We start from the raw sequence: 17,784 nt of genomic DNA, 5'->3' as shown, positions 1-17,784 counted from the left end.
CCAGCCGTTTCCAGAAAGAGGCCACTTGCAGCTTGTGTCCCCCCAGTAACACAGGAGGGCAGCCAACTGACCTTTTGAGTTCACTCCTTTTCTTTGTCTTGGGTACAAGAAGGAGCACATTCAGTCCTTTACGGCTCCTCTCAGGTCACAGACAGCAGACAAAGTCCGGTTCTGGTTTTACACAGTTCCCAAAAGTATTCTGAGGAGTGTTATTAGGGAGGAAACATTTATACCTAGAACCAGCTAGTGAGTAGGGGTGACTCCTGGACACTCCCTAACCAATGGAGCAAAAGCTCCCAGAGGTAACCCTACCCACATTTTAAGCAGTTAGTTTGCCTCACTGCAAACACTCCCACAGTGATCATAACCCTCAAAATCTAAGACTGGGAACCCTTCTCCCCTCTTGCAGAGCTTGCCTACCAACCCAGAGATGTGGTCAAAGTAATGAGCAGTCCCCTCATCTGTGGTCACTAAAAACTGGTCCTAGTGGTAGCTTTTCTCCCACTGTTATTTGTACCAGCCTGTCTGAGGGGACAAAAGCTGGGTTATTCGAAGTGTCACCTAACCTTTGCATGTGACAGGGAAGTTAACTAAGCTTTTGGATCTACCTGTGAGAGGAAGCACACTTTGTACCCCATCCCCAATACCCCTGGTCGATGAGTAAATGAGGGGTGGGGCCAAATTATTTTATTTAAATAATAAAAATAAAAAATAAAAAAGAAGGAAGGGGGCCATGTGGCCTCCCGCCCAAGATCTGAAAGGGACCAAGGACCCACCCCCTAGGGCTGGCTCAAAGACCGTGTCCCTGACAGCTGAGCGTGCAACAGTAATTTTCTTGCCTGCAGGACCACAGGAAGGAAAAATGTTCACTTCCACCAGACAGGAGCTTTAAACATGCTCCCACCCGGGAGCAGACTTCAGTTTTCCGGCCCACGCTCCTGAATGCAGGGAAACTGACTGCTCACACCCACCAGGAGCTTGTAGAAACAGCTGCTCCTGCCGGGCAGGAGAAATGCCAGCTTCCAAAGTATGCAGGGAGACAGCTTGGGCTGCGGAGGCCCTGGGGCTCGCCAACAACCAACTTGCAGCAAAAAAACTAGAAATTCTCTGAAAAAAAGGTTAAAATAACATTATATTCAGATGAAAATTTAAGTGACAGTGCAATGTTTCAAATTAACAAAGCCACTGAAATTCACCAGATAGTTATCTCCAGTAACTATAACTCATGCCCTAGTCATGCACTGCTAATTACCCCACATATTACACTACTCCTGACATCTTCTATGATATCACTGATCATATCACTGCAACATATGCAATGAAACTGCTGATGAGAAAACGGTGCATGGCAGAAGCATGAGTTATAGTTCTCTCAAGTAGCTAACTTGTGCGCGCCAGGGTAACCAACTGCTGAATTTCCCTGCCAGGGATATAATTCCTCACTATAATCTGTACCATGTACTCTAACATTTTAGGAAAGTTAAAAGTGCAAATCAGGTTGCAAGGCAAGATCGACATGTTTTTTGGGAGTCTGGCCACATGCACTGGATAGCACTGTTCCAGATTACCAGCAGACGAGGCCCCAAAAAAGAAAAAAAATGATCTTGAGGCGACCAAGTGAAGGGATCTTTGACTCAGCTGCAGGAGCCTTCAACAAGTTTTTAACATTTGTGCCATAAATTAAAATCACACTATTCAAGGTCAAACTCAACAACTGTGTGAGTTGTCGAGAGTGGACAAACAGGCTGAATTGAGAAAAATAAGACTTCCTTGTAAAGTGAAATTTGTGAGGGCCACCATTCTCTGACACTGAAGTATAAGGCAATAGAGGCCACACGCAGCATACAAGAGAGGTCCTGGCACAGTGCTACCAACTCTTTTGTTGCATTTCGTTCTTTAAACACTACTGAGATAGTTGACCAAGAGTACAGCGGTACCAAACCAGAGCTATCAGGATCCTTTGGTTTTAGAATGTTACTCCGGCCAATCTTACCATTAGTACGCTTATGCAGGGCCTATGGAAAGCCATTGTAGAGTTAGGAATCCATACCAGAAATGTATTTGTGAGTTTTTTTTTAATACTTAATAATTTATAATTGACAGCAGCAGTGCTTAATTTGTAAATAAAAAGGTGCAGGTGCCCAAAGCCCTCCTCTTAAACATGCGACTGCTGCAATTAAATGTGCGAACACGGAATACTGAGGCAGCGTAATCCTGAAGCCATCTCGGGCCTCTTCAAACCATATAAAGCCACCCCCTGCCCCTTCAGCTCACCCCTCCAGCTTTCTACTTTCTCTCATTGTGACGCTTTTTTGTTTTTCTCTTCCTCAGTCTTTCCCAAATGTGTCTTTTGCTCGCAGAAAATGCTTGAGGCAGAAGTCTAAGCCCGGCCCTCAAATATAAGTGCCGGTGCTCAGCACCGGAAACAACAAGCACAAATTAAGCACTGGACAGCAGTAAATTCATGCTAGTCTGAGGTGTTTACAGATTGTATACAATGTCTACAGATATCAGTAGAAATTTGCGTAACTTTACAACTTATTTGGTCACAAAAAAAGAAGGATGGCAGCACAACTGAAGTTAGTTAACTGTAAGACGCTTATCTAAAGAGCATCATCCACAAAGTTCGAGCTAAAAGGTATATTTAAAAAATAAAGTAAAGTAACCACAGGTGTACCCAGCAGATTAAACTTATGGGTCTATTGAAAGTGAATTACGCTGAGTTAGATCTCAAAAGCATGTAAAATAAGTCTCTGATAGAGTAGCATATGGTTACTGGAGGTATGAACACATTGAAGCATGTACAGGATCTAGTACATTGGTGACTATCTGAATGAAGTCCTAATGAATATCTGATAGGATTGCTGATTTTTTTTTTGGGGGGGGGGGGGACGCCTCACAATCTTAACCCTCTAATTTTACACCACAGTGAATTAGTAGATCGTAGTAATGGGTATTTTCATAATGTACTTACAAGGATCCAAGTCTTCCTCACAGAACTGAGGAAAAATTGCTTACATTAATGGAAATTATATACTCAAATATGGTGCAGGTGGTCACAGTGCCTTACTACCCATGGGCACAAACAATGTGTAAAACTATACACAAATAATAATGAGCAAAACAAGACCACAGCACACAATGTAAACAACAGTGTAATGTAGGTAACAGGATCCGCAATACATGAGTTCCGTTGGACAGAAGAACAGGACGGCACCCAAGTGTTCACATTTTCTTAGAAGAAAGTCTCTTTATTTGAAAGCACAGTTATATTCACTGAGGAAGACTATCACTCCAGACACAGCCAAAACGTGTTTCGTCACGCTGGTGACTTTTTCAAGGCTAGAAAGTGTGTAACACAGTTCTTCTGTGAACGGTTCTGGAACAACTCGGGTCGACGGCACTTGGCCATTTACGAATCACGACCTCGGACTTATCAGGGTACTTTGCGTTTTGGTTACTTCCTATTTGTTTGGACTTTTTCCTACTGTGTTACACTTACACTCACCCATCCGCCTACAGTTTCAGATACGAAGAACACACTTTTAATTTGGGCTGACTTTGTGATTTCATTTTATTACATCTTCTTTTAGCCTTGAAAAAGTCACCAGTGTGACGAAACACGTGTTGGCTGTGTCTGGAGTGATATTCTTCCTCAGTGAATATAACTGCGCTTTCAAATAAAGAGACTTTCTTCTAAGAAAATGTGAACACTTGCGTGCCGTCCCGTTCTTCTGTCCAACGGAACTCATGTATTGCGGATCCTGTTACCTACATTACACTGTTGTTTACATTGTGTGCTGTGGTCTTGTTTTGCTCATTACAATCTGTAGCTTATCAGAGGCAAGCTTAGGATTGGCAAAAATTCTTGCTACGGGACTACAGACATTTTACATTTGTTTGTGTAAAAGAAAGGCCCCCTGCCCTTTTTGGAAGCACCCATATGTACAACAGAGTAAGAATAGGGAAAAACTGATCACAGTAGGAATGGGTGCCTGGTATTTGTTGCCGGAATCTTTAAGATGGTCTATATGAGCAAAACTGGTTGCAGGGCATACCTGAGGAGGAGGAGCTGAACGTTGAGCTCTAGTTTTGTTTGCAAGACGAAGAGGGAGTCATTGGGAAATCCAAGGCAGATTTATTAAGTGTAGTCAACGGTTATCTTGAAATTCTGGCACTAAGCTACCCTCATTGCATATGTTGGACAAACCTATTCTAAAGGAACAATCAAATAGCAGATAGAGGCAGCTGCACAGACAGAGGCTCATCCTGAGACACAGAAATGCAAGGGCCGGGTGTGATACCTATAGCATCAGCAGTTAAAATATTGACAAGAGATTTTGACAAGCAACTGCCTCAGGAAGTCGGTTGCATAAACAAATAAATTACTCACATTTGGTAACACCTTATCTGGTAGAGACAGGATCTAGCTGTGATTCCTTATCATAGAGTTCTCCCCCCGGCGCCAGACTGGACCTGGAATTTTTTCCCAGCAGTACATCTGCATGTCAGTAGAGAGCGTCATGTGGCTCTGTATCAACGTTGTCCACCAGATGGGATGTCAACAGAGTCCATAAAATCCCATCCCAGACCCGCTGACGTCAGTTTCTTCCGTGACTATTTTTCACACTAAAACATGGAGCCACATATAGAAACTGCCTATGGAAACCGTGTGCTCCAAAAGAGATATCTCTGTGTTAAGCAATATAATCTCCCAAATGTCCCAAATGTCCCAAAGAAGGCATCTGAATCCCAAGAAGGGGCCATTGAGAAAAAGAAAATAAATTTGCAGAATTTCCCCCGGACAGGGAGCCCCCATTCATAGCAACAGTCCGCAAAGCAGGGAAGATTGTTGGGGCCGCTAAGGACAGCTAGATCCTGTCTCTACCAGATAAGGCATTACCAAAGGTAAGTAGCTTTTTCATCTGATAAAGATATCTAGCCACAGATTCCTTATGGTAGAATTAGATACCACAGCAATACCAAACCAGGAGGAGGGTCTGCAGACTAGTTTCCAACAAAGAAGTCCTTCAGGTCCAAACGAACAAACCCCGTCAGACCAGACTTTCTAGACAGTAATGTAGGAAACGTGTGCAGGAAAACAATCAGGGAGAAAACTAGGATCCAAGAACCACATCCCAATGCAGTACATGCAGATCTAACTCCTGTAGAATGAGCAAGCAAGCCCTCAGGAAGTGTTCTCTGGCAAAGCGTGCCAGATGTTAATGTAAGCAACCAATCCTGTGAAAAGGCAGTGACAAGAACAAGCCAATCCAAAAGAGGAGGGACACCCTTAGAAGTTGATTTGAGGAGAACATACTGCACCATAAGGACTGTGGATGGGACCACAGGTAGTTAAAGGCAGAATGGAACGGAAAGCACAAGATCAGCATCACATGGCAGCAGAACAAATTGTGTAGGAAAACAGGCTACAGACACATAAAAACCACCTGCCCCAAAGGTAGGATGGAACTCATGTAAATCCAGAACATGAGGGACCAGAGTCACCAAGCAAAGCCACTGGGGTAGAGTTCTTGGCCATAAACAGCAGGATGTTAGCCAAACCCGCTCTGTAAAGCGAAGTCAAGGGGTAAAAAACCCAGAACCCACGTATGAAGAAGAAGCATTGAACAATGCAGTATACAACATGACGAGGGTCGCAAAACAACCACAGAAAGAAACAATTGCCAGAGATGCATTAACACCTCTGGGACATGAGAAGGAATAGTCAATGTATAACCAAGGTAATTAGGCATAAGATACCGGCCAGGACAGAAGCAGACACTACGATGAGCTCATAAAAATGCATGAGGCCGAACAATCTGCAAGATAGATTTAATATAAGAGAAGAGAAGTGTGAAGGACATCAAACACCCTAGAAAACAAAAGTATGTAAACCAATACCAAATGACTGAGAGGGCCACATCAGGACACTGATAACAAAAGCCTAGAAGGAGACAGAAGGTGAGAACAGAATTAAAGGTAAAACACAAGTTTGACAGGTAGGATACCACAAGTGGCCGTCTGCAAGCCAAAAACAACTTAGAGAAGCTGAACAGCGAAAGGCATGGCAACCCACAAAGGAGCAACAATTGGTCATTATAGGAAAATCCATCCCTGTAGGAAATAGGCAACATGAAATCACAAGAAGGAAAAGACAAAGATGTCTACCTCCTGTAGTATACCAAAGCATAGAGCCATCTTGCGAAGGAAGTGAGATACACAGCAAAGGGGCTATAACCCTCATGAAGTCAGGAACCTTAATAGCAATGCAAAAGCGGCATAAACACTGCCCCCGCCTAAGAGGAGCATTAATTTTATCTGTATTTATATAACACTTACTACCCCTGATGAGGAACTGAAGCGCTTTTCAGCGAGTAGCACGCTAATCCAGAACCCAAAAGGATTAGTGGTGGATTAGTAAAGGGAAATAAGACTACAGTATTAGCATAGGAAGGCACAAGTTAATTTGAGCAGAGTATGTAGGAAGCTGACTTTCTATATAGTGCACTAAAATGAAGTACACATTGTTCAGAGTCCATTGGATCCTCAATTGGTATTGCAGAGGCAAAACTAGATGGGACTAATGCTCTATTTTGTGGTAGTGTGGGCAAGCAGTTAGGCTTATCAGAGGGTAGTACCAAGCATCTGTTGTACTCACAGAGGCAATAAATGAGACACGTCAAAGAATAAATCCATGACCAATTTAGAAAAATTGTTTTTATATATGTTTCAAACCCGAGAACTATGTAATCAGGTAAGTAGGTTTATAAGCATAAATACTTTGCAGTTTCAAAAAAAGACAGTGCAATTTTTCAGATCAGCAATGTTAACCTATGGATGCAAAACAAGAATGCAGTTTTGCAGGCAAGTACACGACTTACAAAACCAGTCTTCGGGGTTTTAGGTCAACACCAGGCAAGGTTCAAATCAGTAGCAAGTGCACAACTACAGCAGCACAGAGACAGTTTGGTGCAGAGGTCACATTCGGAGTCAGGTGCCCAATGTTAACTAATGGAGACCAGTGTGAACCAAGACGCGCTGCTCACAGGCGAGTAGAGCCTTGTCAGGTGTCGATCTCCTGGGGTTGCAGTAAGCACAATGGGTTGGGGAGTAAAGGGGGGGGGGGGGGTTAACAAGGCAGCACGAAACGTAAACCCTCAGCAGCACAGGGCAGCCAGGTGCAGAGTGCCAACACCGTATCGGGCACCCAATGCTAATTAATGGGGAAAGATCAGTTTTGGAAAAAGGCTGCAGGCTCGGGCCAGGAGGCTGAACGAAGAAAATCCACAGCTGCCCAGGAAGGTTCTGATGCTAGGGGATGTAGGGACACAGAAGGTCCAGCGCCTCAAGGCACAGTGGCTCAAGGCACAGTGGCTCCGGGTACAGGGGTGTCCTTTGGAGCTGGGACCAGCTTACAGGCAGGTCGCCATCCGGGAAGTCTTCAGTTTGAGGCTGCAAGGTTTGAGGCAGAGTCTGGCAGGAGTCAGCCTACAGTAGTCTCAGATCTGAATCACTAGGGAACCTTCACCAGACCGGTGGGCCAGTTGAACACAGGCCGGGGGAGTCGGGTGCAGGGGTGGAGTGCGAGGCAGGTTTGCGGTCCCTCATGGCAGAGTTCTTTTTCATTTAAAGTTGGTTACTTGAACAGGGCCGCTGTTCTTGGAAGATCTTGATCTCTGTGGAAGGTAGGCAGTACTCCCAAACTTTGGAGGTCGCTGAAGTGCAAGGCAGGCCATCTTTTGGTGCAGGATTGTCAAGGGCTGCAAACAAGGCAGTTGGGCTGGGAGCGAGTCGGTTGGTGCCTGTAGTCTTTCTCTGCTGGTGCAACTCTGTAATGTCCGACTCTTTTTAGGACATCAGGAATATGCGTGCTAGGAATTAGGAGTGGCACCTAAATACTGAATTTAGGGACGTAAAACAGGCCTAAAGATTATGTATATATTTAAGAAAAAATAGTTATTATACATATTTGTACAAAAAATACACATCTAGAAATATACATATAATCAAATTACAAATGTTTACATACACAGGGATATGCTGTACATTGCTGTTGGAATATGGTGGTTATGTAGGAAAGAGCCAACTCTTGAGTAGTCTTATGAAGATAAGGTAGTTATCAGGGGATCTCATAATTGTGGGGTAAGGAATTCCATAGTTTGGCCACTTGAACAGAGAAAGATATACCAACTATTGTCTTTTTCTTGTATGGTGGTCTTTTGAGTTGGGGTGCCAATCTTAACCAGAGGTGTCTTTGTTGAACGTCTTTGATGATGTTATTCCTGATTAAAAGGGGTCCTGTTCCACGTATTGCTTTGTGGGTGAATCAAAGCAGCTTGAAGATGGTTCTTCCGGCAACCGGTAACCAATGTAGGCCGACAAGGTTTAACCCAGAGAACAAGGAGAAGCACACTGTTTCTTTGACAAAAGAACGTTTGTCAAGACTAGGCGAACTTGGCCTAATGAACTCCAGATCCGCTTAGTAGCACGCAAAAGTAACAACAGACATAAGTGCGTCAGGGAGGGGATGTTATGGACTCCGTCGACATCGCATCTGTTGGACGACACTAATACAGAGTAGCACGATGCTCTCTTCCGTCACCCAGAGGTACTACTTTGAAAAAGATTATGGGGAGAATTCGGCGATAAGGAATCTGCGGTTAGATGTGTCTATCAGTTACTTAACTTTGACTAAGCCTTATCTGATAGAGATTATCTTGCTGCAGATTCCCCACCCTAGAACATTCCCCAGAAACCAGACTGGATACAGAATTTATTTTTTTAAAGTGACATGCACGGTGTCTATATAGGCACCACTCTAGCGGGTTAACTTTCCTTTCCAGACTACTTTCCATGCCAGAAGCACAGAGCCATACTCCGGTAATGTAACCAGTGTGCCAAACTGAGGTCCTTAAGGACTTCCTTAAAAGAAACCTAAAGTTCACATGAAGAGGAGGATTGGTAAGGTATCTGTGGCTAAATTGTGTCTTTATCAGATAAGGTGTTACCAAAGGTAAGTAACTTGTTCATTCAATAGAGACTTCTAGCCACAGATTCCTTACCTTAGAAAACAATACTCAAGCAATACCTCCCCGGAGGTGAGTTTGTGAAAAGGTTAAACTAAAGTTCTGGTGGACCAAATGGGCGAAATGCCCATCATGCTGGACCCTGACTGCCTAGGCAGTACTGCTAGGATAAATGTGTGTAGTGATGCCCATGTGGCTGCATAACAGATATCAAGCAGCTCAAGCTAACGCAGTGGTCACAGACTTGACTGTGATCGAATGAGTACACAAGCATTCAGAGGATTGCTTTTTGGCCAATGCGTGGCAAATCTTGATGCAGTGTTTCAGCACTCCTTTCCCTATTTATTTATTTTTTTGTTAATGTCCGCAAACCCAACAAAGAGTTGATCATCGATGTGGATCTCTCTTGTTTGGTCAACGTACAACACTATTCTTGTTTTTGGATCCAGACAGTGAAGTCTCTCCTCTTCTTTGGAAAAGTGAAGTGGAGCAAAAAAAAGGTCAGCAGCGTTTATGTTCTGACAGGTGTAGAAGGGTGTTACCACTTCTGGCAGAAAGGAGGCCCCCTTGGCCTGTTAGTCCTGGTATCCTTGGCATAGTTTCCCTCTTACTTTTTGCCTTCAAACATTCCTGTTTTTGCAACTTCGTTTTTGCTGGCCTTAGGATTCTACATACTTTACTACTGCTAACACGTCCTAAACTGCTTGTGCGCTCTGCTCTAAACATGGTTACTTTGGCTTATAATACCCAATTTCCATATTTAATTTACTTATAAGCCCCCAACTGAGGTGTACATGTGTGACTCACCTAAGTAGCCTGTTAGAAATGTCTCAGGCCTGCCACTGCATAGCCTGTGTGTGCAGTTGTAGCCTGCTATTTTGAACTGACAAAATAAACCTTTTGTCAGGCCCAAACCTTCTTTTTAATACATGTAAGTCATCCCTAAAGTAGGCCCTAGACAGCCCCAATGGCAGGGCAGTGTGATTAAAAGGTTGGACAAGAACTACAAGTTTTGCATGTCCAGGTAGTGAAAAACTACCACATGAGTTTTTCACTACTGAAAGGTCGATCTCCCATAGGGTAACAGTAGAGTTGCCTTAGTACATGTTAGAAGCATAATTTTCAAATGGGAAGTGATAACTGATTCACATTTGGTGTCTCTGGAAACTTAATTTAAAATCCTAACTCATGGTTAAGTAGGATTTTAAATTACAATTCAGAAAATGCCACTTTTAAAAAGTTAGCATTTTCCTGCCTTAGCCATTTGATTCCTGTAGCCTGTCTCTGGTCACATTACTGGGTGGAGTTGCATTTGGGCTTTGTGTAGTCCTCCTAGACAGCTACAAACAATAGGGGCCTTGGGTGTGATTGGATGGGACATCTCCGGCAGGATGGAAGAGAGGAGCTGGGCCCAGCCTAATTTATACCTGAATAGGTTGTGTCCTGTATCCACACAAAGGGCTGCATACCCCGTAGTTGGGCTGGAGCCAGGGAAAGCAGGGCATCTGTGCACTTCAAAGGTATGTCCCTAGAAGCTTCTACCCATTTCAAAGGCACACCTGCGTACAAAAGAAGGACCCTAGACACCATTACTTCTAGACCGATGGATACTCTGCCAGGAATAGGACTGCTGTGCTGCTACAAGAACTGCCACTATGCTGCTCTGAAGGAACTGCGGCCCTGATGTGCTAACCTGCTGCCTCTTGCATGGGTGAGAAGGACTGGACCTGCATCACTTGTACCTAGAACTCAGAGTGACTCCAAAGGCTAGTTGGCTGGCCCCCTGATCTGAGGCCTCAGAGACATAACAGGCTTCCAACATCCTTGCATCTGCACCTGGACTCTGCCTTGTGTGAGTCCACCCTGCCAAGTGGTGCCACCAGAGTCCAGGACCCTTGGAAGTGGGCTTAATATGCCTTTCAAGCCTCTGTGGTATCAGCGGAATAGTTATCTTGTCTGGGACGCAACACAGCAGTGAGAAAAACCAACAAATCTCTGCTGCTGTGTGCATTGGACTCCTATCGCCGCCCACATTAATTTGGAACCGCCACTGCACAACAAAATCCTCAGCGCATGCCCTCACATCTATCATCCACGGCAGCCTCGACGAAGACATCAGACACTGCATCACAGCTCTTCTGAACCAACACATCTGCATCGACTGCGTGCTGTATCCCAAACGCCTGACTTTCCACAGTAGGCCCCATTGACGGAGTCCGAGATGCAACAGGACCTTGCACCGCAGCCTCACCCGATCCCAGAACAGACGCATCGTCACAGCTGCTACACACATCTTCAATGCTTATCCATGCGACAGTCTGCAATCCAGGATTTAGGTACTCTGTTCTGCAGACCCTGTAGATGATCTCCGCTCGATAGTGGATGGCCTGAAGTTGTGACTTTTTCCACAGCTGGGTTTGCAGCCTTTTGGCACTATTTTCTCCAAAAACTTTAAAATTTACAGTTCTACAGACTGAATTCTGGTTGTTTTGTTCTTGGCATATTTATTAAATGAAGCTCTATTTTTATAAACTAGAGTGGGAACCTTTCTGTGTGGTGAAGTGTTGCAAAAATGCTTTACACGTTGTCTCCATGTTAAGCCTGACTGCTCTGTGCCAAGCTACCGGAGGGTGAGCACAGGTTAATTTGGGGTTTGCTTGTGCCTTAGCCTGACTAGAATTGTGGTTGCTGCTTGACCAGGACTCTCACCCTCTCACCCCAGTACCAGTAACCCAATTTCTAACAGGCCCATTCAGTCCTGATTATCTTAAGAACTCTGGGCAGGAGTGGTATCAGAGGCAAGGCTTACAGTAGTCTCAAGCTCCACAAGGCAAAATTAGTCTGGATGAGAGCTGCGTCAGTAATTCCAATTTGCAGATGTGTCACATTGTCCATTGTCGATGGAGAAGGGATCTAAACAAAGTTCTCCCCAATCAATAAAAGGCCTTGGACAGTTTTGGGGTGAAGACACCATTTATGACTAGTGAGGCACTCTGGCAGAGTACACAGACCTGGTGTTTAGGGATACGGACAGGTGTTGTCTTGACCAGGAGAATGTTTTGATGTTCCAGTCATGACCAGAGGCATAGGGCCTCCTGGCACAAAGTCCAGGATCCCATACCACCCTGTTTGTTGCTGTGGCGCTGGTTGTGCCTGTGAGAATATGAACCAGCCTCCCCTTGATGAATGGGAAGGCGGCTTTTAATGCCAAGTGTATCGTTCTCAATATCAACCTGTTGATGTGGAATCGAGCCTCTGCGGGAGACCAGAGTTCTAATTTCCACCTCTCCCAGATGGCCTCCCCAATCCAGCGCTACCATTCAGCCTCCAGAATCTAAGGAAGACAAGACCCAAGCTAGAGTGCGCATTTTGAATTTTCCATTTTTCAGAAAGTAGTTGAGAGGGTGTAGGTTTAGAATCGGGATTGAGCCCTCCATGATTTTTCAGCACCAGAAAGTAGCAGGAAAAGCAATTATGATCCACTTCTGATGTGGGTACCCTCTCAGTCTCTCCTCTCGGAAAAAGAGACCATACTTCCTGTTGCAGGACCGAAACATAGTCCTCAGTCAGTCGATCTGTGAAAGGTGCCAGGGGCGAAAGGATTTCTGTAAAAAGAAGGGCATAACCTTACTGAACAATTTCAAGCATGCATTGTCCCAATTTTCTTGTTTGCCATTGCGACAGGTGATTAAAGATCCTGCCGGCAACTTGCCGAACTGGGTTGCCTCTGGCCCTGTGTCCCACAAGGCCTGTGGGAGCTGCGTCTGTAGCAACAAAAGTTCAGAGGAGCCTGGTGGCAGTGATGGCTGGGGGTTTAAGGATGTGACATGTAGCCACTACTACAGCTGTGAAATGACCAAAAGGCAGAATGCGTCTGTTGCGAGGCCATGGTGTGTCCAAACGATCTAGTGTTGGCACTACTATCCTTGAAAAACTCAAGTGCCAGATCTGCCTTTTTGCCAAGCAGGCAGGTGTCATTGAAGGGCATATTCACATGGGATGCCTGGATATACCCCCTCTTATCCCCCCACAAAAAAGCCAGTCTATCTTAGTCAGGCGTGGCACCCGAGTGCCACTGGCGATGCAGTCACTGCCTAGCGAGTCTGTTGTATCTAGTTCACAAGGTATGGTAAACTCTGATGCACCTCTGCCATTAGCAATTGCTTGAAGAGCATGGCCAGCACTTGTGCAACAGAATTCCATATTGTATGGCAGCATTGGATCAATAAACATGTGGTGTTCAGTCCACAGTGCAAGGCTGATGAACGAATATCCTCTTCGGAAAGGTGTTCAGCCTCTTGGATTCCCAGTCTGGTGGTGTGGTAGGGAATGTGCCAGGGTTATCTTTGGACACAAAGGCCTGGAACACCACGCTCTGAGTTGTGTGGTTGTAGTTGAGGAAGGCTGGGACCCCGGGCATGGGCCGACTAACATGCAATGGTCCTGTGCATAGGAGTGCTTGTGCAGTCTTTGGACGAGGCCCAGAGCATGACCTCAGTGAAGGCTTCATGAAAGGTGAATAGGGATCCGGAGGAGGATAACCTGGGTAAAACATCTGTCAAGACGTTAGCCATAACCTCCACAGAGATTAGTGTGAGGTCCAGAACCTCTGCGCCATCTGCACCACCATTGCAAAGGGCCTCCTTTCTCCATTGACATAGTTGGAGGGGAGAGGATGCCAGTGTCTTTTGATCTATCCAAACCACAGGCATCGGACAGTTCCTCGTATCAGCTGTAGGCCATGGTGCCTTCTGGGAGGGGGCAGGATAAATATAGGGATCCTCAGATCTCCAGATGTAACTTGATGCTTCAGAGGAGTCCAGCCACCCAAGAATGAGGTGCACTGCCTTATAAAATCCTTTAAGTTTGACTGTGGTGGCTCCAGTAATCTCAGTGAGGTGTGAAGCAGACTCAGGATCACTCTCAGATACCCTTCGGATGCATGGTACAGGCCCCAGAGTCGTGATCGAGCTTGTGGCACCAAAGGCAAGCCAAGGGGGCATCTGTCACAGAACGTTTGTGACAAGCATCACCTGGCTTAAATACAACAGGGTTTTTTCAGGGAGATCTCCCAGCCGCCCCCCATGCCCCAAAAAAATAATACAGTTGTTGAAATGTCTACAAAAGGGTCAAAATAATCCAGTAAAAAAATGACTGACAGAGCTCAATCCAGATCTGCGCTGATGGGGCACAAAAGAAGGAACTGAGGTGACTGCGTTGAGGTGGTCCATATATAAGCACTCTGAATGTCACATCTAGCACGGATGATATCAATGACACCGACCAAGAGCCTGTGCACAAAGGGATCAGCTCAGAAACAATTTACAGATCCAGTCTGACGCCTAGGGAATATTATAAGGCAAGGAATTTGCAACTACAAGTCTATCATATATCATTTACTCGTAGGTCTAGGGTTCCGCTGGGATTTTAACTGCATGGAAGAAGAACAAAAAAATAGTTGCTGGATAGGATTGGCCTGGCTGAGCCAGCTATACGCAGGAGCTAGCCTGTACACCACAGTGAAAATTAAAGCATTTCTAAACTGGGACTGGGCCTCCAAATCTGGGCCCAGTGAGCAAGATTTGCTTGACCTCACAGTACTGAGTGTGTAAACCACCACACAGGATATACCTGCACAAATTCATGGTGCAGTTGCAAAAAATGACCTCCGTACCAAGCTAGACTGGGATCTGCTCAGAAGAGCAACAGAATCTGAGGTGGAGAATGATTTGTCCCCTGGGGTTTCAACTCCAATTTGCAGTAGTCGCTTCACAAGACCTTTACTGACTCACCCATCTGAAACAATATGCAGTATGTGATGGAAAATTGTGCTACCAGAGACTCCCACTCCTTGCAAAAAGTCAGTGAGGCTCAAGTCTATGGAATGGCTGTGAGAGATAATGGGGAAGGCAGCTCTGAATGTAAACTACACAATTCTTGATTGGCCTGGTACTAAGGGCAGCATGCTCAATGCTCTGGAAGACTAGATCAAGACATAGAAAAACGCAAAGGAAAAATTGACACACATTGTTACGGAGCACCAGAGTAGCAAGGCCCAATCAATATGATGGGCAGATAAAGGGAAACTAGATAGTGTGATGGTGCATGAGGGGCTGGGATGTGATGAGAATGAGATGGTAGGGCATGTCCAAGAGTGAGCTAACAGGTTTTTAAAATCTGTATTACAAGATTTAGATGCACTTACTAGCTCCATCTTCTGGTACAAGAGACCCATGACAAAGTAGTACGGAAACCTGTAACATGGACAGATATGTATTGGAAAAAAAAGTGAAAATTACCTTCTTTTGTTACAGCACACCCTTGAAATGCTAAACTTTGGGATCCTTCACTGTGTACCCTTTAAAATAAAAAGCACAGGTTTATAATCAGCACACGTCAATATGAATTTGGAGAAGCATTGTGAAGGTGGTGTAAATGTTGAAAGCAATAACTTTTGCAATTCACCACTGCAACACCTTATAAGAAACTTTAAAAGATTTTAGACTTCAACAATTATACATTCTCCTAAGGGAAAGGCTTTTAGAACTATATATGTTATCATTCTAATCTTTATTGATAACACATCAAAGTGTCAACTAGACCCTCAACCATTGAGGTTTCACAAACATATTGCAACCATGTCTGTAGGAAAATGTGCCCCTCCCAACCCCCACCCCCACAGCACCCCCCATTTTCTAACCCCACAGCCCTCTCTCCCCCCTCCAAACCCCATCCCCACTCCCTCCCCCACCACACACACGTTTTGCCTGATATTAATGCTGACTTGACAGTGTGTGCTGGGATCCTGCTAACCAGGCCCCAGAACCAGTGTTCTTTCCATACAATTGTACCATTGTTTACACATTGGCACACCCCTGGCACACAGTTAAGTCCCTTGTAAAAGGTACCAGTGGTAAAAAGGGCACTGTAGGCAGGGAGGGTCCCTTAGGACTGCAGCATGTATTGTGCCCCTCTAAGGGACCCCCTCACCAACCACATGCATATTGCCATTGCAGACTGTATATACTGGTAGTGAGAAAATGGTAAAGTCGACACAGCACCCCTTTCAAGGTGCCATGTCCACAAATCACTGCCTGTGGCATAGGTAAGTCACCCCTCATGCAGGCCTTACAGTCGTTAAGCAGTGTGCACTATACCACAGATGAGGGCATAGCTGCTTGAGCAATATGGACCTACAGTGTCTAAGTCAATTCTTAGACATTTTAAGTGCAGTGTGGCCATACTGAGTACATGGGCTGGGAGTTTATCATTACGAACTCCAGAGCTCCATGATGGCTTCACTGAAGACTGGGAAGTTTGGTATCAAACTTCTCAGCACAATAAACCCACACTGATTCCAGTGTTGGATTTATAGTACAATGCTCTGAAAGGTCGTCTTACAGATGCCCCCTGTATTTTAACCAGCTCTTTAGTGTAAGGCTGACCAGTCTGTGCCAGCCTGCCACTAAAAGACGTGTTTCTGACCTCCTGGGGTGAGGGCCTTTGTGACCTCTCGAGTCAGAAACAAAGCCTGCTCTGGGTGGAGGTGCTTCACACCTCCCACCTGCTGTAACTGCAACACTTGGCGTTGAGCCTCAAAGGCTCAGGCCTCCAGTTACAGTGCACCAGGGCACTCCAGCTAGTGGAGATGTCCGCCCCTCGGACGAAGCCCCACTTTTGGCAGCAAGTCCAGCTAGAAAATGAGGAAAACAGGGATGAGTGACCACTCCAGCTAGGACCACCCCTAAGGTGTCCAGAGCTGTAGTGACCCCTCTCCCTATAGAATCCTCCATCTTGGTTTGGAGGACAGGGACCAATAGGATTAGGAATGTGCCCCCTCCCCAAAGGGAGTGGGCACAGGAAGAGTGTGGCCAACCTCCAACAGTATCCGTTGGCTACTGCCCTCTGACCTCTGTAAAGCCCCTAAATCTAGGATTTAGGGGCACCCCTGAACCTAGCTCGAACGATTCCTGGCGACCTCAATAAGAAGAAGAATGAGGCAAGAAGAAGGGCTGCTAAGCCGAGCCCAGCAGAGAAGTCGCCAGACACCAACTGACTTGGCCCCAGACCTACCGGCCTGTCTGCAGCTTCTGAAGTCCTGCTACAAAAAGGTAATGCATCCTGCAGGACCAGCGACCTCTCCAAACCCTCAGAGGACTGTCTGCCCACCAGAGGACCAAGAACACCCAAAGGCAGTGGCCCTGCCCACATGAAACACCAAGGACGACTCCAAAACCGTCCCAGATCTGTGAGTCCTGCCCACTCTGCACCTGGAGCCCATGGCCTGTGTCAAGGTCGCCTACCGGTCCAGAACAGGTACCCAGGCAATTCCGACCTTGTGTCTGCCCTGTGTAGTCCCCTCCTAGGCAACCCACGACGCCTGCAGCCTAAATCCAGAGGATCCCCCAGACTGCAAGAGAAACCGATGAAGATTCCCGACGCCTAAAGGTACACCTGCACCCGCACCCGCGGCCCCCAGGCCTTGGGGAATCCGAACACCGGCCCAGCAACATTCAGCAGGTGGCCCTCCTCCTTTTCCAGCCTGTGGCTTCCCAGAACCGACCCCATGGACCCAGCCTGCAGCATCTTTGTGACCCCCTGGTTCCCCATTGAAAAGCATTGGGAGCCAGACGTTGTGTTTGCACCCTGCACCCAGCCGCCCCTGTGCCACTGAGAGCCCTCAAAAGTCTGCCCTCCGAAGTCACAGGTACAGACCTGCCACCAGATTTGTTTCAAAGTGCCCCCAGTCTCCATT

At 45.9% G+C, this 17,784-nt stretch overlaps 1 protein-coding gene across 1 annotated transcript in view; it reads right to left on the bottom strand.

Annotated features, from left to right (window-relative positions):
* BUB1 (BUB1 mitotic checkpoint serine/threonine kinase) overlaps positions 1-17,784 on the bottom strand; it is a 640,511-nt gene that overhangs the window by 456,719 nt on the left and 166,008 nt on the right. The window contains exon 11 of the mRNA XM_069234708.1: positions 15,329-15,387. Within this exon, the coding sequence (XP_069090809.1) occupies positions 15,329-15,387 (59 nt within the window). The remainder of the gene's footprint in view (positions 1-15,328; positions 15,388-17,784) is intronic.

The sequence above is a fragment of the Pleurodeles waltl genome, chromosome 5, assembly GCF_031143425.1.
Source record: "Pleurodeles waltl isolate 20211129_DDA chromosome 5, aPleWal1.hap1.20221129, whole genome shotgun sequence".
Lineage (NCBI taxonomy): Eukaryota > Metazoa > Chordata > Amphibia > Caudata > Salamandridae > Pleurodeles > Pleurodeles waltl.
This window is presented reverse-complemented; position numbering and strand designations above follow the sequence as displayed.